General features: G+C 59.1%; 1 protein-coding gene across 1 annotated transcript; it reads left to right on the top strand.

The window, feature by feature from the left end:
- Positions 1–3172: 3172 nt before the first annotated feature.
- Positions 3173–20090, top strand: NRBP2 (nuclear receptor binding protein 2). The gene is made up of 18 exons (XM_081919635.1): positions 3173–3334; positions 12141–12263; positions 12406–12507; positions 13172–13261; positions 13637–13677; positions 13784–13878; positions 14108–14131; positions 14684–14767; positions 14880–14935; positions 15161–15256; positions 16784–16916; positions 17021–17123; positions 17220–17270; positions 17592–17727; positions 17924–17977; positions 18182–18245; positions 18548–18603; positions 19811–20090. The coding sequence occupies exons 1-18, from the start codon at positions 3206–3208 to the stop codon at positions 19877–19879; spliced, it is 1506 nt and encodes a 501-aa protein (XP_081775761.1). The 5' UTR covers positions 3173–3205; the 3' UTR covers positions 19880–20090.
- The last annotated feature ends 823 nt before the right edge of the window (positions 20091–20913 follow it).

Here is a 20913-nt window from a genome sequence, read left to right as displayed (position 1 = left end):
CAGGAGCGGCCCCCGCCTGTTGCAAACACAGCTCCTGTCATGGGACACAGCCTGCTTCTTCAAGAGGGGGGAGAGTGCCAGTGCTTCCACAGAAGTGAAATGCACAGTGAAGAATGCACAATGAAGCACCTTTTCACCCACAGAAACAGCCCCTTCTCTCCTTCATGCTTAGGAGAGGGGGGGTGTGTGTGAATGTGCTTTAAACTTATGGGGCGTGTGCAGCCTCAGTGGCACCATAAAGCCAAGGAGACGGATTGTGGCCAGCAGCTCCAGAGCCTGTGTCCGCTGCACCAAAACCACAAAGTGGCCCCCTGAGTGGCAGGGTTGATACACTCCTGAGGACCAAGAGAGGTGTGTGAGACCGGCTGCACGGGCCCTGGAGGCAACCGACGCAGGACCTGAGGTGGCCACAGCCCCTGGCAGAGCCAGGCAAACAGAGGACTGAAGGAAGGCCAAGCTCCTAGTCCTCATGGGGTGCTCTGCTCCCATCCAGCAGCCATCAGAAATGAGGAGACTCAGCAGGAGGATGGAGCCACGCATGACAGCACCTCAAAAGGTTCCCTTCCTCTCCTCAAGGAGCTGGAGAGGCCCAGAACTTGCCAAGACCAAATTCCTGGCTGTCGCTGATGAGTCCCAGAAGAGGAGGGGGAGAGGCAGCTGCCTCCTTCACTGAGTTGCAGCAGAGTCTGGCCTTCCAACAGAAGAGGCTGCCAGGAACATAGGAAGCTGCCTTATACCGAGTCAGACCATTGATCTGTCCAGCTCAGGACTGTCTACACTGGCTGGCAGCACCGGCTTCAGGCAGGAGCCTCCCCAGCCAGGAGAAGCTGAACTGGGACCTTCTGCTTGCAGACACTCTACTCACTGAGTTACGGCCCTTTGGCAGTGGATTTGTGCCCGGGGGGGGGGGTGGCTTCTGCAGGCTCAGCAAGGGCCTCTCCCTGAGCTACCTGGCCCCCTCCCCCATTCACAATGCTCCAAAGAACAGGCCAAACATCTGAGGATCCCATGACCCTCAACCCAGTTGCACAATCACAGCGCTGTTGTTTCTGACCAGAAGAAAGCGCTTAGGGCTTATCTGCACATTTAAGATTTGGGGGCTGGGCCCTCCATGTTGCGGAGCCTTTTCAGAGATTGTCTTGCCGCTGCCTGGATGGGCCAAGGGAATTCCACCCAGCCTGTTCCTGGTCAAGCCGCAGGCAGCTTTGTGGAGTTAGCCACACCCTGGGCCAGTGGTGTAGCGTCGGGGGTGCAGGGGGGCCGGCCACACCGGACGCAACATCTGGGGGACGCGCTAATCTAGTGGAAGAGACTCGAGTGCTAAAATCCACGGGTTAGGGGGCACAAATTACTTGCCTTGCCCCGGGTGCTGACAACCCACGCTACGCCACTGCCCTGGGCTCCCTGTTAAAGCAGCAACAGAACCTAGGGCCCTCTCCAGAGGAACGTCTGGCTGAAGGGCACCCCCAACCCTGCTCCCCAGACAGGCCCCAAGCCCCCCAAGCAGGCACCTTCCCGAGTGAGCGGCTCTGCAATGGGGAGTCTCTCTGCCTCTGTCTCTCTTATTGATTGTATTCATTACAATTACCGGTATTCTCTGCCCTTCACTCAAAGGTTCCAGGGTAGAAACCTGCAGGGCAGCTCTCTGCCCCCTTGCAGACCAGTGGGGCAGCTGGCAGAGGGAGGGCTGGTGGCTCCCTGGCTGGTCAGAGGGCAGCCCCTTTGGGTCCAGGGGGGCAGCATGCAGCAAGGCTCCTCCTCCCTGCAGCTTCTGCTACCGACTGAACTCCAGCCATTCTGGGGACTTGTTCTCCAAGACAGATGTTTCTACGAAAGACAAACTAGCCAGCCAGAATTGTAGCAGGACATGGAAGGAGCCCTTGCCAGGTAACAGGCAGATTTCAAGACCCAGGTCCTCCTGCCTCGGCCACTGGACATCTCGGCCTGCCTTCCTGAGTCGCGTCCAGTAGTATCCTTCCCCCACAAAAGGGGGGCCACGTTTGACTTTGTGCTAGCGCTCATCACAGAACATCCCCCCACATTTCTCCGCCTGACCAATTCACCCTCTTCCACAGACAGACTTGGGGAGGGGGCATGTTCTATGGGAATTCTGCTGTTTGGGGGCTTCTGTCATGTGCTTGCACAATTTCATTCTGCATGGGCTCAGATGGGCACAGTGCCGGAATTAAGGATAAGCTAAGGCTATAGCTTAGGACCCCACTCTCTTGGCCCCCCCCCAAAAAAAATTTAAAGTGTAAAAACTGGGTGTACATTTCCAAAAGATAAGATAAAAAACAACTAAAATAAAACCGACATACAGCAGCAGTGTTTTGTGTTGTGTAGGCTCCTGTGATGTAATGGCCCCCACCTGCTAGCCTGCTCCCTCAAATATCCCTGGTTTGCTCCTTTCTATGTATAGGGTGCCTCCATTCTGCATGGACTGCTTGCAGGGCAACATGTGCAAATGGCTTGAGATACCTATGATGTCCAAACATTACCATATAGCATATATTCAGCACAAAAAAACAGCGACAATTTGTTGTTGACAAAGGACAACTGGACATAGAAAGGGCCCCATTACCTTCAGTAGCTGAGGACCGCATCAGACCTCAATCCGGCCCTGGTCGGACACCAGCAGCCCCCCCCCCACCGGGTGACAGATGCCCCCTCTCCCTGCTCCGCAGCCGGTTCGTGCGAAGCCCACCGATTGCGCGCCAGCCAGAATCTGCGTCTTGCTCCTCGGACCTTTGGAGGCTGGCGAAGGGGGCGGAAGCTGCGCGGCCACGACGCCCCTTCCCGGAGCCCGGAGGTGGGGGGCTCGCTCTGCCTGGCCCCGCGGCTGCCCTCCCCTCCGCCCGCCCGCCCGCCCACTTGCCGGGAGACCGTCCCGCCGGGTCCCCTCTCGGGGGATCCGCGGCAGAAGAGGCCAGTCGAGCTCCGGGCCCCTTCTCCGGCGGGCCGGGCCGGCTTCTGCCGCCGCCAGGACCCGAGGCCTCGGCGGGGCGCCCGAGGGCAGCGCAGATCGCGGCGGCCGAGGCCGGCGCTCGGACCCGGGGCGGCTTCCCGAGCCGCCGCGACAGGCGCGCCTTCCGGGCGGAGCTGAGCCCGGTCCCGCCCCGGCAGCGGGGGCTCGGGCGGCGGAGGCGGCGGAGCGGCGGCACGGAGGCTGCAGCTGCGCCAGCGGCGCGTCCGTCCTCCGGGCGGCATGTCGGGCGCGGCGGAGGCGGAGGCGGCGGCGGCGCCGGTGTCGGCGGCGTCGCAGGAGGAGAGCGAGGACGAGAGCGAGGTGCTGGAGGAGAGTCCCTGCGGCCGCTGGCAGAAGCGCAAGGAGCAGGTAGCGGCGGCGGCGGAGCCGAGGGCGGGCAGCTCCCGGAGACACCGGGCCCCGAGGGTCTGCGCCGCGCTTCCGGCGGGCCAGGGCTGCCCCCAAGCTGCAGCGGGGACCGGGCAGGACGGAGGCCGAGCCGGGCTTCCTCGGGGCCGGGCGAGCGGGGTCTGCAGCCGCGCCGGTGCCTCCCTGCCCGACTCCCCCCTCGCCTCGGCGGGCGTCGCAGCTCTGCCTTGCTTGGTCCCCGCGCCAACCCGGCGAGGTGGGCGCACGAGGGGCGGCAGCAGAGCGGGGCTCCCGGGACCCGTCGGGGCGCCTCGCAGTCGCCTCCCCGCCTCGAGGGGGAGTCCTGCAAAACGGGAGCGGGGCAGCCCCGGTGCGGAGCCGGGAGAGGGGTCCCAGGCGGGCGCTGCTTATCTGGATGTGGCGCCCCAGAAGCGAGGTGGGGCCGGGAGGCAGCCCAGCTCAATCCCCCTCCGACAGGGCGAGGCAGAGCCCTGGGGGCGGCAGCGGGCTCTGCCCTCCTGGCTCTTGCGCCCCCCTTGGCCAGCCCCGCTTCGCCCCATATTCAGAAGACAGTTCCCTCCTGTCGCCCACAGACAGAGCATGTCTTTGGCTGGGTCCCTGCCTACCTGAACCAATCTCTCCTTGCCAAGACCCGTCTCAAGGCAACAAGATCCGGAGGAAGCCTCCGAGTCCCCCTCATTCGGAGAAGGGACACCCTCTCCCTGGCACGGGACCCACCTTCTTCGCACGGGTGCAGAGCCCCCCACATTGCCCTTCCCCCAGGCGCCTCTGGTGCTCCTGATAAGGCCCATGTTTGCCTTCAGGGGAGGCCCCCAGGGAGACCTGCTTGCCCAGTGTTGGGGGGCCTGCCCCATGGGCCCCCAGCCACGATAGTGGGGGCAGCCGGGAGCCAGCTGGTCACACAGCATGCAGCACACAGCAGCTGGGAAGAGGGGCTCTGGTGGGATCTGTTTGCTCAGTGCAGGCAATCTCACTTCCTCCTAGGCTAGGCCTGCCCCACAGCACGCAGGCAGTGTGACCCACTCTGCGGGGGGGGGGGGCTCCTCTTTGTGCTGCCGCCCCTGAACCAGTCAGAGCAGAGCCTGGAAAACTGTGAGAGGCTCAGCGTGGCTTAACCTGCCTGGGAATGTGGCTCCCTGAGCTGCACTCTGCACTCGCACAGAGACACACCTGAGCTTTTGTCTGTGTTTCTGCTGGCCAGGACTGAGCTCTCTCTCCTCTTCCGGGGTCTCCTTTCTGCCCTCCCCCAGTGCCTGTCTCAGGATTTTTCTGCAGCAGGGGGGTCTGCTGGGACCCTGCCATTGCCACGCTCTCCGAGTGCCAGGGAAGAGGATCCTGCCCAGGTGGCCTCGCTGCCGCTCTGAGGCACAGGGTGAGGCTCCTGCTCTTGGCTCTTGCCCTCCTGGTCACTCATTCCTGGCCTCTGCACACAGCATGGCTGCATCGCAGTCCACAGGGTCTCGGGAGCCAAGGCCTTTGCTGACAGAATGCAAACACAGGCCGGCGCATCCCAGGCAAGGCAGGGCAATGTCTTCTGCGCTGACCTCCCCACCTCTGCTGTTTGCAAAGCCTTGGCAGCTTCAGGCTTCCATTGGCACAAAACGGGTCTATGGAACCGCCTGCCACTGGCCTGGCTGATGCCACTGGCACCAAGAGCCAAAGTGCCAGCAGTCCTTGCTATGACCCACCTCCTGTCAAGGGGGGCTTCTCCCTCGTGGGGGTGACCACCATTGCCAAAGCTGCCTCAGGAGCCTGGCCCACCCATTGGGCCACTTGCTCTGGCCTCTGGGGACAAGCCTAGATGTGCTGGTGTCCCTCTGGGGCTGGGGCAGACTTCTGGAGCCCCACAGGGCCAGATCTGTGATCCCTGTCTTCTGAAAGAAAATGTGCATGTAGAGAATGGGAAGCTTGGAGGGTTGTTTTTTAAAAATAATACTCAAGCAATATATGCAATTAATGGGAAAAAATGCCTAGAACAAGCTGTGGGTCTGGCCTGCCCCTCTCTCCCTCCCCGCTTTGCCTCCTGCTCTTATTAAGGAAGAAAGTCCTGCCAACCGCCCTCCGCTTCTGCTCCTGGGTGGAGGATCCTAGAATAAGCATGGGTGGGTGGGGGGTGCCATGGGTGGAGGGAGTGGGTGCTAGCCAGGAGGCCCCCAGGTGACCTCTGCAGAAGGGCTGCTTATCTTGCAGCAGACCTGGGCTCTGGGCCAGCTTATCAGGCCCTCCTGCTGTGCCAGGCTTAGAGGAGGGGGGAGGGGGCTTTGGCCTTCAGCCCCTCCAGACCTGCTGCCTGCCTGCCTGCCCAGCCTGCTCCACTTGGCTCTGGAATGAGGCCTGTTGAGGAATTATTATTATTATTATTATTATTATTATTATTATTATTATTATTATTATTATTATTTTCTTGCCTTGTCCCCCAACAGGGTCTCAGGGCACCTTACAGATAAAATACAAGCAGCTAAAATATAGGGGGAAAGCAATAATTAAATAACAATTAAACATTAGTACAATTAAACAATATGAATATAAAAACCCACTAAAGCATTAGAATATAAACACCGCAGGACCCGCCCTTTCCTTAAATAACAGTCGGTTCCCAAAGGCCACTCAAAATAAAACTGTCTTCACCTCCTGTGGAAGGTGTGCAAGGAGGGAGCTCAGCCCATCTGGCTTGTGAGGTCCCAGAGTTGTGGGAGAGCAGCCACCACCGAGAAGGCCCTCTCCCGTCTTCCTTCTGCCTCCTGGATTGGGGCCTGGCTGTGTGTCTGAGGAAGGCAGGCAGAGGTAGAGAGGAGGGAAAGGAGGGAAATGGTGTCATGGTGCAGAGGCCCTCTTGGTCTCATATAGCCTCTATGGGGGAATCTCCAGCTCCTTTTGCAAAAGGGACTTCAAGGGACTTTCTTTGCAAAAGTGTCCCCTCACAAAATGACCCTTAACGGCCCAGGAGTAGCCCGCCCCCCTTGGCAGCTGCCTCTCTTGCAGCCTCAGAGACTGCAAGGCTTCCACATGCCTGGCCCTGTTTGCCTCCTGGGTCTCGCAATGCAGTTGCCATGACTACAGCTTCTCCAGAGCAGCTGTGGTACCCAGCCAGATGGCCCTGCAGCATCTTGTTGGCTGATGAGCCAAGCCCTCTTGCTCCTCATTGGCTGCCTGGGATGGGAGGGGGAAAGCAGAAAGGAAGAGGCCAGAGACTATCTTGGTTGTGAGTTTTGGTGAACCTGCTCCCAGCCTTGCTGGCTGTTTTTCCACCTGGCCTGGGAGGATGGGGTCCAGACTGACTCCAACTACGAAAGCGGAGGCTGCTGGGGTGCTGTTTGGGTTTCTGCTGCTGTCAGGGTTGTTGCTGTTGGGTTTTTGTATCTTTATTTTGTATCTTGTGATTTATGTGGAAACTGTTCAGTTTGGTTATGTACTTTTTAGTATTTCGTTTATTGTTTATGACCACTTTTCTTATGTTGTTGTTAGTATTTTTTCTTCTTGTAAGCTGCCTTGATCCAGGGCTTTTGCCCGAGGAATTTCTCACCAGCATCAGCAGGATGTTCTTGTGGCAGTTGTCAGGCATCCTTTCCCCAGAGAGGGGGACATTTATCTCACGCCTTCCCAACAGAATGTTGCTCAAGGCAATCAATGATTAAAAAATGAAGCTCATCAAAATTCAAATTAAAACATTTATAAACTGCACACCAAAGTTATAAGCAGAGCTGGAAACCAAAATGGTTTCAATTATATCAACAGCCGATGCAAAGCCAGCCACTGAAAGTCAGCAGCAGAGCCAGTGGGAAAGAGCCCTTGCCTTCCTCCCCCTCCCCCCCATTTGCCACCTGGAAGGCTGTCAAAGCGGAGGTTGAACTTCCCAAAGGAAGGTCTCCCAAAACCTGCCTCTGGCCACTGACCCTCCTCCCCATCTCCTTTGCTCCCCCCCCCCCCGCTGCGGCTGTCCCCCAGGGTGTATGTGTGATGCTGCCTGTCTCCTTTTCAATCCCTCCCTGAAACGTCAGGCTCCCGTCTGGACCCCGCCATCCTCCCCCCCCCAGGAAATGAATTTGCCCAGCTTGCCCAGGTTCCGCCCTCACTGTGCCTCCCCACCCTTCATTCATTTAAAACGGTTGTCCTCTGCCTTTCCTCATCAAAAGCTCAAGGTGGCTACTACAAAATCAAACCACCATTCAACCCTTTCCAGTCCCATTTCCATAAACATTAATAATAACAATTTTATTATTTGTACCCTGCCCATCTGGCTGGGTTTCTCCAGCCACTCTGGGCAACTTACAGTACATATAAAAAATTGTAAAATATCAGACATAAAAAAGTTCCCGATACAGGGCTGCCTCCAGATGTCTTCTAAAAGTCAGATAGTTGTTTATTTCCTTGACATCTGATGGGAGCGCGTTCCACAGGGTGGGTGCCACCACTGAGTAGGCCCTCTGCCTGGTTCTCTGTAACTTCACTTCTCACAGGGAGGGAACCGCCAGAAGGCCCTCGGCGCTGGACCTCAGTGTCTGGGCAGAACAATGGGGGTGGAGACGCTCCTTCAGGTATACTGTACTGAGGCCATTTAGGGCTCTAAAGGTCAGCACCAGCACTTTGAATTGTGCTCGGAAATGTACTGGGAGCCAATGTTGGTTTTTCAGGACCAATAAAAAGAGCAGTTAATGCAGCAATCGAGGACCAGCAGTTGAAGTTATTCCAAATCAGCAGAGTAAAACGTATGCAATAAATCAACCCCTTGCAAACCCAAAACCTTCTGCAGAAGGAAGGTTTTTACTTGCTTAAGGGGAGGGGGCACAAAAGGCTGGTCTTCCTTTAGCAGGAGCTCCAGAGCCAGAGGAAAGACCGGCTCCTTCCTGCTTCCCGGCAGGGAGCATTTCAGGGGTGGTTCAGGGGATACACAGGGCGGGTGGCAAGAAGGTCAGATATCCCAGTCTTGAGCCATTTAGGACTTTAAAACTCATCCTTAACACTTTGAATTGTGCCCCCCCCCGTGAAAGAGGAGTGGGGAGGTCACTTGGCCCCCATATGGGGCTGCATTCTGGCCCCCCTGTAGCCTCTGGGGCAGCACAGTGAAGGTGCATGGTTGTCAGGAGGGACTGTGGCCCCCAGACATAAAGGTGCCCCACCCTGGTCAAGAGAAATCCTCAAGAGTGTGTACCTGTGGTTCCCAGGGAGGGGCAGCCTCATCCAGTACAGGTGGGGTCCCCGTTGCTGCTCCACCAGCACCTGTGCCAGGTCTGTCTTGGCTTTTGGCTTATTTGCCATCTCCCAATGTCAGATCAGGACAGGCACCTCCAACCTTCAGCCCCCCAGGTGTTTTGGACTACAATTCCCATCATCCCTGACCACTGGTCCTGTTAGCTAGGGATCATGGGAGTTATGGGCCAAAACATCTGGAGGGCCGCAGGTTGGGGATGCCTGCCTTAGCAGGACAACCAAAGAAGAGAGAGAGGTGGCTGCCACCTGCTCACTGAGACTGAGTGACCCCCTCAGCCTGTAACCCCAGCCCAGGGCAGCAGCTCCGGTGCCCAGCAGGAACCCCCAGTGCCTGGAAGTGGCCTCCCCACAGGGACCAGGGCACCCTCTTTCCAGGCCCCTCTCTTCTCAGGGAGCTAGTCCAGGAGGCTGGCGTATTTCTCTGCCCCATTGAAATTTAGACTGTAAACCTCTGGGGACAGGGACCTGCCCTGCCTTAAAAAACCTTCGACCCAGATTGTGCCTGTGTGTTTCTCTGCAAAGTGCGCTTCCTCTGCTTTGAGCTGGCCCCTCCCTGCCCTGACTTCTTTCTCTCCCCCCTTGCCCTTTGCTCCTCCTCTTCTCAGCGATGCCACCCCCCCCCCCCGTGTCCTGGCATGCCCCCCCCCCGGCCACAGAGCCAGAGGCGAAAGAGCAATGAACCCTTTTGGACAAGCAAAGCAGTCTCAGCCTTTTCTGCACAGCAGTGGTGGGGACTGTTGGATGAAGAAATGTCTGTGTGTCCCGTCCCCCCCCCCCGCAGTCCTTTTTGGGCTTTGCTCCTGGGGACCCTGCCCTGGGGTTGCTTAATAAAAAGGTGCCACAAAGACTGGCTCTGGGGTGAGTCACTCCCCCTTGGTCTCTTGTGGGGGGACATAGACCTTCAATTAGACGTTTTTCGGGGGGGGGGAGTTAGTCTGATGTCCACTTTGGCTGCCCCTTTTGCAATCCCAACTAAGAGAGACTGGCAAGCGGGTGGGCGTATTACGACCCGTTTCAGTGGCAATGGGCAGTTGGGTCGGAGGCCTTCCCTGGTTGGGCTTGGCCACTGGCCCAACTGTGGCTTCCTCCGCACCTTGGCCAGGGGGCAGGCAGGGTCCTTCCTGGCAGACGCTGCCTCTGAGACCCCCTTCCCTCTTGGTGGGTCTCCTTGGCACGGTGCCCATGTGAGGGGTGCCCTGTTCTTGCAAGTTGCCAAGGTGTGCCATCCCAGGCACACCTTTCTGGGCCTTTGACCGAGGGGGTCCCCATGCCAGCTAGCCGGGCAGCCAGCAGCGGAGCCACCCCAGGGTGAAGGCGGCTGGTTTCTGGCCCTGGCAACCCCACTCCTTGGCCTGGGGGGAGGCAGGTGGCCGGGCGTGGGGGGGGGAGGATGGGGACAATGGGGCCTCTTTGTTCCCCTGGCAGGAACTGGGCCATGAGGCGCGGCTGCCAGGACGGCTCCATCTTCCCCTCTTAATGAACTCGGGCTGGTGCTGTGGCTGGGGGCCTTTGTCCCTCCTGGCCTGCCAAGGCAGACGTCTGCTGGTGCCCCAAGCCCTGGCAGGCGGATGGGACAGAGTGTCCTCTCTGGGCCACAAACAATCCTGCCTTTCAGCAGGTGCTGGGCCAGCTCTTGCCTCCCCCCCCCTTGCCAGCGCCTGCTGCTGTTGGAGGCCCCACAGCAAGGAGGCAGGTGCCCAAGGGCCGAGGGGTTGGCACAGCCCCCCTGCAGGGCATGCCCTCGGTCCCGCATCCAGGAGCCAGCCCTCTGCCTCAACTTCCCCTGCGGCAGGAGTGGCCAGCCAGGCAGGAGAGCAGGACGGAGCCCAGGGCTGTGCTAGCAGGCTGCCTTTTGCCTTTTGCCCTTGCCTAGCAACAGTCGGGGCCTTGTTTTTTTCCGCCCATTTCTGCCAAGGAGATGTGCTGGGTCTGGGCCCAGGTAGCTTGGCCAATTGGGGGGCCATGGTGATCTCTCTTCCCCCCAGGGAACCACTGGCTACATTCCCCGCCCCCCAAGCATCCTGGGAATCTCAGCGTTTGTTCACTAAAAGATATCCCACATTCCTTTGCCTGCCCTGGATCCCACCCCCAGAGAGGCTGGGAAAGTGTGCCTCCTGCCCCATTCCCATCAGCCTCTATGCCCCCCACAGAGGCTGAGTAGCAGGGCAGGAGCCCAATAGACCCCCCCCACACACACACACACATGCACACCCTTCCTTGTATTCGGAAATGTACTGCCTTGATCATGGGGGTTAGCTTAGCAAATTTATTAATAGTTTTCCACAGCAGATGGTCCCGCAGCGATTTAGAAGAATAAAATACAACGAAGCAGAATAAATACATGAACATATTATCATAACAAAAATAAAAGCATCCAGTTGCTGGTGCTGCCCAGAAAGGCAAAGACAGATCTGCATGGCACTGAAAAGAAGACAAGCTGGAGGCAGCTGGGTTTCCTGGGGACGGGGCATTTTCTAGCTGGGAAGCCACTGCAGAAAAGGCCCATTCTCTCCTCGCCAGCCCTGAGGACAGAAGCAGCTGGCAGGATCAGGCCAGTGGCCCATCTAGTCCAGCATCCTGTTCTCACAGTGGCCAACCAGATGCTTGTGGTAGGAAACCTGCAGGCAGGATCCAGGCTCCAGAGCAACTCTCTCTTGCTGCGCTTTCCAGAAAGGGGCATTCAGGAGCACTGCAGAGCCTGGCAATTGGGACTGGGGGCCTCCACTAGCCCTGTCCTCTGGGGGTTGTCTAATCCTGCTTAAAGGCCTCCAAGTTGGTGGCCCTCCCAGCCTCCTGTGGGCAAGAGTTCCACAGCTGGACTCTGGGCTGCCTGAAGGAGGAGGACTTTATTTGATCTGCCCTGAATCTTCCAGCATTCAGCTTCACTGAATGTCCCGGAGTTCCAGGAGGAAAAGCTTTCCTCTCTCCACTTCCTTTGTGCCAGGCATCCTTTCAGAGGCTGCCCCTTCCTCGCCTTTTCTCTAAACTTAAAAGTCCCAAATACTTCAACCTTCTTTCATAGGGGAGTCGATCCACCCCAGATCACTTTGCTGGTCCTTTAGCTCTGCTGGGAGATGGCACACCCAGAAGGGCCTCAGGTGAGGATCTCTGGGACTCGGCAGACAGAGAGAGACAGTCCTCTGGGGTTAGGAGTCAGGAGCCATGGGAGATTTAAAAGGCCAAAACCATCTCTTTGAATTAGGCCAGAGCAGTTTCCACAAGTGTTAAATGTTGTTGTTGTTGTTGTTGACCACCATTCATAGGTATCAGGGCAGTTCACAACATAAAAATACAAGATAAATAACAGAGAATACAAAACAAAAATGAAGCAATCAGCCACATCCCCTGCTGCAAACAGATCTGCTCCTCTTTGTTCCCATTGGCCACAGAGCCCTGCCTTCTGCACTAGCCAGATTCCAAGCCGTCTCCAAAGGCAGCCCCATGCGCAACGCATTGCAGCACTCTCCCAGTGCTTGTCTGGAGCCGTGACTCCGCTGTGCTCTGGGGGGGGGGCAGGGCCCACGTCCCGCAGCTGCTCTGAGCCTCTTGCGCGCTGAAGCTGCGTCTCTCCCCGCAGGTCAACCAGGGCAACATGCCTGGACTGCAGAGCACCTTCCTGGCCATGGACACAGAGGAAGGCGTGGAGGTCGTGTGGAATGAGCTGCAGTTCACTGACAAGGCGGCCTTCAAAGCTCATGAGGTGAGGCTGGCAACCCCTAGACCTTGGGGGTGGTGCACACTCTTACCCAAAGAAGGCAGTGCTCCCCCCTGTCCAGCTCCAGACCCCCAGCTTGTTCCCCATGGCTGAGTCTCCCCTCCCTGCCCACTTCCTCTGCCAACAGGAGAAGATCAAGACCATGTTTGAGCAGCTGGTTGTCGTTGACCACCCCAACATCGTGAAGGTCCACAAGTACTGGCTGGATGTGAAGGAAATCAAGGCCCAGGTGAGGCAGGGGCCCCCATGGAGGCTTGGCAGGGCTGCCCCCAGCCCTAGGGATAAGCTCCCTCCACGATACGGGCCCAGACCTGACCCTGAGTGGGGAAACGGGTTGAGGGTGACCACCCTGGGGGAAGTGGGCTTGTGTAGGGGTCTCAGGGGCAGAGGAACGGCTTTCCAGCCGGGAGCCCTTGGGTTCAATCCTGGCAGCACCTCCCATCTCAGCTGGAGCGGCAGCGGCTGCTGAGGCTGCCAGCGCAGGGCTGGCTTGCCAAGACCCCCCTGTGACTCTGGGGAGCCACTGCTGCTGCTCCAGGTGACCGAGAGCCTGACTTGCTCATGCCAGGGTGGGGGGCAGCCCCACACACCCAAAGTCTGGTGCCCATGCCCTGGTTTCGACAAAGCCGCTGTGTACGAAAGAGCCACCTGGCTGGTGCCCAGAAAGAAAGCTCCAGGGCAGGATCCTAAGCATAGTAAGAGCCCGGGGGAAGGGAGGATTCCTAGAACCCTCTTTCTGTTGGGGGGCTGGGTTTGTCTTTGGGCATCCATTTCCATGCCTTGCCCGTGAAGGAGCCTCTCCCCCTTGGGGCTGCTGTGGGAATTGTGGTGCCTGATGCTTCCTGGGGCAGCAGGTCAACCCCTCAGTTCACCCACCTGGTCCTCCCCACCAGGTGATCTTCATCACAGAGTACGTCTCCTCCGGAAGCCTGAAGCAGTTCCTCAAGAAGACCAAGAAGAACCACAAGGCTATGAATGCCCGGGTAGGACCCCTGCCTTGCCCCCCAGGCCCCACTTCCCCCAGGCCCCTGCAGGGATGCTCCAGCTTGCCCCCCAGGGCAACAGGTGTGGTACAAGGGCAGGGGGGGGAGCTGGGGGAGAGCCAGAGGAACCCTTGCAGCAGGAGCAGCAGGTCAGGCAAGAGAGATCTTCCTCTGAAGGAAGCTACTCCCCGCAGGCTGAGCGAGGGCCCCTGATGGGTGGGTGAAGGTGGATTCGGGGCAGGCGGCTGCTGCCCTGTCCAGGTGGAAGCTGCTCCTGTTGAGCGAAAAAGGCACTGAGTCGATGTGGTGGCGGGGGGGGGTGTCTCCTGAGCTGACTTGATCTCTCATTGCTCCCCCCACCAAAAAACAAAACAGGCTTGGAAGCGCTGGTGCACTCAGATCCTCTCTGCCCTCAGGTGAGCCTCCGCAGCTGCTGCTCCCCCCCCCCCCCGCAGTGCCTCAGCCCCACCCTCTCTGTGGGGAGAAGCAGTCCAATGCCCCTCGACTCTCTTCCTCTTGCAGCTACCTGCACTCTTGCCACCCCCCCATCATCCACGGGAATCTCACCAGTGACACCATCTTCATCCAGCACAATGGGCTCATCAAGATCGGGTCAGGTACGGAGCAGGTCCTGGGCCTTGGCAGGAGGGACCCCCAGGGGGGGTAAAGAACCTCCTTTGCTACCCGTGGAGCAAACTGACATGGGAGGACCTAGTCCGGCCCCCACAGCCCCCCCCCCCCGTGGCCAGGCAGGGGCCTCAAGGCTACACTTGCAAGCCTTTACTCTGCTGCTTCACAGAACCACCTGCTTTTCAGTAACTCTCCCTCCCTGTTCTCTCCCTGCAGTTTGGCACAGAGTCTTTGCGAAGGGTAAGTGCTGCCTCTTCCTCTTGCCCCCCAAATGTATTCCCTGCCCTGGTTCATAGGGAGCGGCAGGCGGGTTTTCCTCCGCATTCTTCAGGGCTCCAGGACCAGAGGCAGCACAGCCACCTTAAGTGCCAGGAGTGCCCGATTGCTTCCTCGTGAGGACCTTCTCTGGGTCACTTGGGCTTCGGGGCAATGGAGTGTGTGTGTGTTGGGGGGGTCCCCGACCTCTGTTCTGGCCCCAGTCCATTCCTGGAGGCTGTGGGATCTCTCGCAACCTGCTGCCTGGGGGAGGATGGGCCCCTCTGGACACTCCATGCGCTGTCACTTACGGGAAGCCCTTCAGAAGCATCGCTGCCCCTGGCCGTGGAAGGCAGAGCAGAGCCATGGTGGCTGCAGCCATCGAGGGCCCTCTTCTCCGTGAAGTTGTGCAACCCTCTTTTCAAGGCCTCCACGCTGGTGGCTGCCACTGGCTCCTGCAGGAGGGAGTTCCATAGTTTAATCCTTGTATCTGCCCTGGATGCTCCAGCCTTCCTCTCCCTTCTCGCCCCCCCACAGCCATCCCGCCTGAGCTCCGCAGCCCCATCCGTGCCGAGCGAGAGGAGCAGCGCAACCTGCACTTCTTCCCCCCGGAGTACGGGCGTGAGTAGTGGGGCAAGAGCCCACTGGAGGGTGGGTGGGGCTTCCCTGGAGGCGGGGCTTCCCTGGAGGCGGGGCTTCAGCCAGCTGGGTCTGGTTGTGCTTGCTTTTTCAGACGTGGCGGATGGGACAGCCGTGGACATCTTCTCCTTTGGGATGTGCGCTCTGGAGGTAGGGAAGCTGGGGGGTGCGGATGGCCATCCAGGGGCCCTGATGACCCTGCCCTCGGGGTGGGGGCGTGGCTCCTTCCCCACATCCACCCCCTCTCCAGCAGGGGGCTCCTTCCCAGGGCCCGGGAACTGTCTTCTGGCAAAAGGGCTGCTGCCAGCTGTGCTGCCCCTTTCGTTCTGCCCCAGCTGCACCCCCTTGCCCCCTCCCCTCTGCTTCTCCCCACAGATGGCGGTGCTGGAGATCCAGTCCAATGGGGACACCTACGTGTCGGAGGAGGCAATTGAGCGGGCGAGGCATTCTCTGGATGACCCCATCATGCGGGTGAGAAAAGCCGCTTGGCCAGCTCCCCACACGGGTGGCACAGCAGGGGATCAGGCTGGTGGCTGTGGCAACCCCTCTGTCCCCGCCCCCATTGTAGATGCCTGGAACGCCCCACTGCCCTTTCTCTGAGGGCGAATGCTGCCAGGCGGCCTTGAGAGGATGAGCAGCATGACAGTGAGGCTGCATCGTTCCTCCCCAAGTCCTGCTGCAAAGCCCGGACACCTCTGGACATTGCACGGGAAAGTGGCTTCCCAACAACCGGCGAGTAGCAAACGAGGAACAAGCCTTGGCTTCAGCTGGAGGGCTGTGTTGGGAGTCTGGGCCTGTGCTGGCGTCACCAGGATGGACAGATGGACGGATGGAGCTTGCGCCTCCTCCCTGCCAAGCCATCGCTGGGCTTAGCGTGACGCATGAACTAGGCCAATAGACTGCATGAACTCCCAATAGACTGCGATCTGCTCACAGTATTAAAAAAACTGGCAGTGATCAACCCATTGTTGTAAAAAGACTGGCAATGATCTACCCAAAGTTGTGGGGCTTTTTTAGGAAGCCAAAGTTGGGGTGTGGTTTTTTTGCTTTTTTGTAAGGAGATGGCTGAGGGGCCAGAGGTCAGCCACGATCTAGAAGAAACACGCCGTGATCTACCAGTAGATCATGATCTATCTGTTGGAGACGCCTGAACCAAGCCATTGTGAAAGGCTTGGGACGCCCCATGGCTGCGGGGGAGGTGGGCAGCTTTACTGCAGAGGAAGAGCCTGCTGGATCAGGCCAAAAGGACTCATCTAGTCCAGCATCCTCTTCTCACGGTGGCCAACCTGGTGCCCATTGTGGGAAACCTGCAAGCAGGATTCTGTCTCCCTATGGCATGGGTGGGCAAACTAAGGCCCGGAGGCCGGATCCGGCCCAATCACCATCTAAATCCAGCCCACGGACGGTCCGGGAATCAGGATGTTTTTACATGAGTAAAATGTGTCCTTTTATTTAAAATACATATCTGGATTATTTGTGGGGCATAGGAATTCGTTCCTTCTTCCCCCCTTCAAAATATAGTCTGGTCCCCACAAGGTCTGAGGGACGGTGGAGCAGCCCCCCACTGAAAAAGTTTGCTGCCCCCTGCCCCATGGTTTCTGCCCACTGGAATTGAGAAGCCCCTCTGCCCCCAGCTGTGGAGACAGAGCCCAGCCACCTCCACGCAGAAGATGCTTCAGCCCCTTTGGCAATCCCAGTTCTGGGTCAAGCAGGGCCTCAGAGGCCAGAGCCAGGAAGCTCCCAGGAGGCAAGGCAGGTCCTCAGGAGGGGGGGGGGAGCCAATGTGTGCCCCACGTGGCAATTCCCTGGCAGCGTCTCAGCTGCCCACTTCTGTGCTCCCTGCCCTTTCCCCTGCTCTGCCTGGACACTGTGGCCACTGATCTGTGGCTTTTCCTGGCCGGGCTCTTGGCTGTGGTGCCCGGCTCTCCTGGCAGGAGGCTGGCGCTGAGCCCGGCTTCCCCTAAGACCCCGCCCCCCGCTGCCCCTGTGTCCTTGCAGGAGTTCATCCTGGGCTGCCTCCTCCTGAACCCAGACCGGCGTCCTACGGCTCACAACCTCCTTTTCCACCGCGTCCTCTTTGAGGTCCACTCCCTGAAGCTCCTGGCCGCTCACTGCTTCATCAGCAACCAGTGTGAGTTGGGGAGGGGGTGGGAGTGGGGGCAGCTGGGAAGGGCCCCCCCCAGCCAGGCCGTCCTGCTTCAGCCCCAGCCAGCCCTGCCTGCCTGATTCTTGCAGACCTGTGGCCTGAGAATGTGGTGGAAGAGAAAACCAAGCAGCTGGACCTCAGCATCGTCATGGCAGAGATCCAGCGAGAGGGTCGCCCACCTGTGCAGTGGAGGTGGGCAGCCAGGGAAATGGGTGGGGCTGCGCAAAGGGAACCTCCCCCCCCCAACCAGTCAGCCAGCCAGCTCCTCATTCCTTTTCTCCGATTTAGATACTCAGAAGTTTCCTTCCTGGAGCTGGACAAGTTCCTGGAGGATGTGAGGTGAGTCTGTGCATGGGCTGCCCATGTGGGTCTGTGTGGGACCCCCTGCCCCCTTCATGCCCCACAACAGGATTCCAAGGGTGTGGGTCTCTTGCGTTCTGGGACTGCAGAGGGGCAGCCCTGCTTTTTGCCTCCCCCCTCCAGGAATGGGGTGTGGGGCAGATGGACTGAAGAAGCCGAGCTGCTGCTCTCTTAGGGGGCAGAGCCCCAGAGCCCCTCTCCTCCTTACCTCTTGGGCTCTGGCTGCCAGTCTCCACCGGGCTGTGGGGTCCATGGGGCTGATGCTCCTAGTGGGCCTGTCTTTCTCTCTCCTCACCCCAGGAATGGCATTTATCCCCTGATGAACTTTGCTGCTACCCGCCCCCACACGCTCCCCAGATCGACATCCCAGCCCCCCGAGGACCCTCAGAAGGCCAAGACGCCCACGCCAGAGCCCTTTGATGTGGAGACCAGAAAGGTAAGAACCCCCAAGGGCATCTTTGGGGTGGGGGGCTTGGAAAGACACCGGCCTTCATCCCTGGGGGAAACCAGTGTAGGCTCGGTTCTCTGGCCTCAGCACCCACAGGGGACCCTCTTCCCCAGCCCCCCCTCCAGCGTGGGGTGGGGGCCAAGGAGCCCCCTCCTGAGGAGTGTCCCTGCCTCCCCCCCCCCAGGTGGTGCAGATGCAGTGCGGCATGGAGTGGAGCGAGGAGAAGAGGCAATGGCGGGTACGTCCCCCCCCCCTTCCTGGGCAGGGCTGGGGAGCGGGCAGGAGGGAGCCCTGGCTGTGGGGCAGAGGAGAGGCGGCAGCTCTGTGGGTGCCCTGCAGGTGCCGTCAGCCAGCCTCCCCTTCTCACACATGGGGGGGGGGAAGGTTCTCCCTCAAGAACCCCCCACCCCACCCCATACACTCTCCATGTGTGTCCTCCCAGCTCACGCTCCTTCTGGTCCTGGAAGACAAACTTCACCGCCAGCTGAGCTACGACCTGCTGCCAAGTGAGTGGACTCCCCATTCCCCCAGGGCAGGTGGGCCCCCCCCCTGTACCCACCCCCTCACAGTTGCCTGGTTCTTGGACCCGAGACATTGGTGGGGGGCTCCCAGTGGCACAGCCATGGCCTTGGGGGGCTGCTTTGTTGGCCTGGGGTCAGCTGTGCCTCCCACGCTTTGTGGGGGTCCCTCCCCTCGCCAGTCTTCCTTTCGCCTCTCACTCACTCCCACGAGGCTTGAAATACCAGCCGGCCCTCCGGCCCTTTGGTGCCCCCCCCCCCTCAGCAGCTCCTCCTCCTCTCCTCCGCAGATGACAATCCCAAGGACTTGGCTGTGGAGCTAGTGCACTATGGATTCATCAGCCCGGTGAGATTCTTCAGGCCCACCCCCTGGTGAAAGGGGGGGGGGAGGGAAGCAAATGAGAGAGAAAAGGCAGGTTTGTTTGAGGCAAGAGCTCTGGTCCTGCTCCTCCCAGGGATTAAGCAGGTGAAAAACAGGTGGGGCTGCATTTTTCCACCAGTTCTGTCTGCCTAGGAAAATAATCCAAGGTGTCAAGTTCCACAAGCGCTTTCTCTCTCTCTTTCTTTCTTTCTTTCTTTCTTTCTTTCTTTCTTTCTTTCTTTCTTTCTTTCTTCTCCCCTTTGTGTGCCTTTTTTCTACGTAGCCTCTGCTGCTCCCTACCCAGCGTGGCCAGTGGCTACAGTGGGAGTTGTGGATCAACAATTCCTGGAGGGCGACAGCCCCCACCTCCAGCCCCCCACCCCTGCTGGGCTGTGGGCACCTGCCTTCCTGATCCCCCTCAGTCAGCTGACATGGGGGGTACCAAAAGGCCCTCCTCTTCCAGGGCTACCCTCTCAAACTCAGTTTATGTTATGATATGATATGATATGATATGATATGATACGATAATCTTTATTGTTATTGTCCCATAGAACAGAACAACGAAATTGAAAAAATCTACACCAGACATTCAAAAACCAACAAGCCTGTTATCCCAGCTATCCCAGCCTGGTTAACCCCCTAAAAACTCTGATACCCCATAATTAAATACAATATACTCCCACAGAGACTACCTTACACTGCGTTTAAAACCAAAATCGCATTTGGATAAAAACTGTTTCTCAGGCGGCTGGTTTGCTGAGCCACATGCAAAGCTGCAGAGGCAGACTGCCAATTCTCCACCCTCTTTTTCAAATCTATTTTGATTATTACATTTCTATCCCCCCTTTCCTGCCAAGAAGCTTAAAGCGGCACACACGGTGCTCCCCTCCCCATTCATCCTCGCATCAACCCTGTCAGCCAGGCGAGGGATGGCAACTGGCCCAAGGTCACCTGCCAGGGGGACGAGAGCCAGCTCAGAGCCAGCCCTGTGTTCGATTTCTTGCTGGGTTCCCTGGGGGCAGAGAGAAGGGGGATGGAAGAGCCAGGGCGGAAGGCAGTGGGGCAAATGCCCCCGGCTGCGCTTGGGCAGAAGCCTCCCCCTAGGGACCAACTGGGAGGAGGAGGAGGGGGCTGCCACTGTGGCCCGGCGGGAGGGGAGCCCCTGCTGAGCCTGCCTCTTCTTCTCCCCCAGGACGACTGTGACAAGCTGGCCGCCTTCCTCGAAAGCGCCTTCCGCAAGCAGCACCCTCCTCCTTCCTGAGCCAAGGTGGTCCGGGGCAGGTGGGCCCCGTTGGAGAAGGGACAGGAGCCACCTTGGGCGTGGTGGGCCGGAGGGCTCCTCTGTGCCAAGGCTGGCTTGGAGGGCAGCAGCCCTGAGGGTGCCCCACCGGAAGTCCAGGAAGAGCTGGGCAGGGCTGAGAGTTGGCGCTGGCCAGGGCGAATCTCAGGAACGGTTGCATTTCCACCAGCCCCCCCCCATCTCCCTCTGGCTGGCAGCAGCTGCTGGGGGGGGGGTGGCAGAGGAAGTGCAGGGCTTGCCCCGCTGGCCCCTCTTGCTCCACAGCCAGGAGAAGGAAGCAGAGCTCCAGAGGCCTTAGCTGGGCTACCACACGCGCTGGATTTCCCCCTCTGCTCCTGTCTGTCCCAGACTGGGGGCGCCAAGAGGGAAGTCCCAGGACCCCGTTCTTCTCGGAAGGGTCGGGAGCCACGGGGCAGCTGAGCTGCTGGCATTTGGACTGGGAAGGAGCTGGGCCCCAGGAATCCCCTGCTTCAGAAGCTGCTTCTGCCGGCGCCACTTTGAGCTGCTCAGCTGTGCCCTGCTGCTCTGGGCAGGCAATGTGTGCGGATTCTGCTCTCTTGTGATGTATGTTGTGTTTGCTGAGCTGCCTGCCTTGGGCACCTTGTGCTGGCGGTGCCAAACCTCTCCCCCCCCCCCGTTGCTTTGCCAGTGCCTGTGATGATAGCAATTAATATATTAAAATATAACGAGCCTCTTGGGGACCAGTTGCCTCCTCCGTTTCTGAGAACTGGCCCTTTCCCAGCCATTCTTCTCTGGGCAAGAGGGCCGGGATCCTGCGCAGCCTCAGCTGCTCTGCCTGCCTCCCTTGGAGCCCAGCTCGGGTGCCGGCAGCCAGTGGCGTAGTGTGGGTTGTCAGCACCCGGGGCAAGGCAAGTAATTTGCGCCCCCTAACCCGTGGATTTTAGCAGGGGGCAGAGAGCTGCGAGTGCCAGCGCCCCCCCCAGATGTTGCGCCTGGTGCGGCCGGCCCCCCCTGCGCCCCCCACGCTACGCCAC

The sequence above is a fragment of the Podarcis melisellensis genome, assembly GCF_964234715.1.
Source record: "Podarcis melisellensis genome assembly, chromosome: 7".
In the NCBI taxonomy this organism is placed as follows: Eukaryota; Metazoa; Chordata; class Lepidosauria; order Squamata; family Lacertidae; genus Podarcis; species Podarcis melisellensis.
This window is presented reverse-complemented; position numbering and strand designations above follow the sequence as displayed.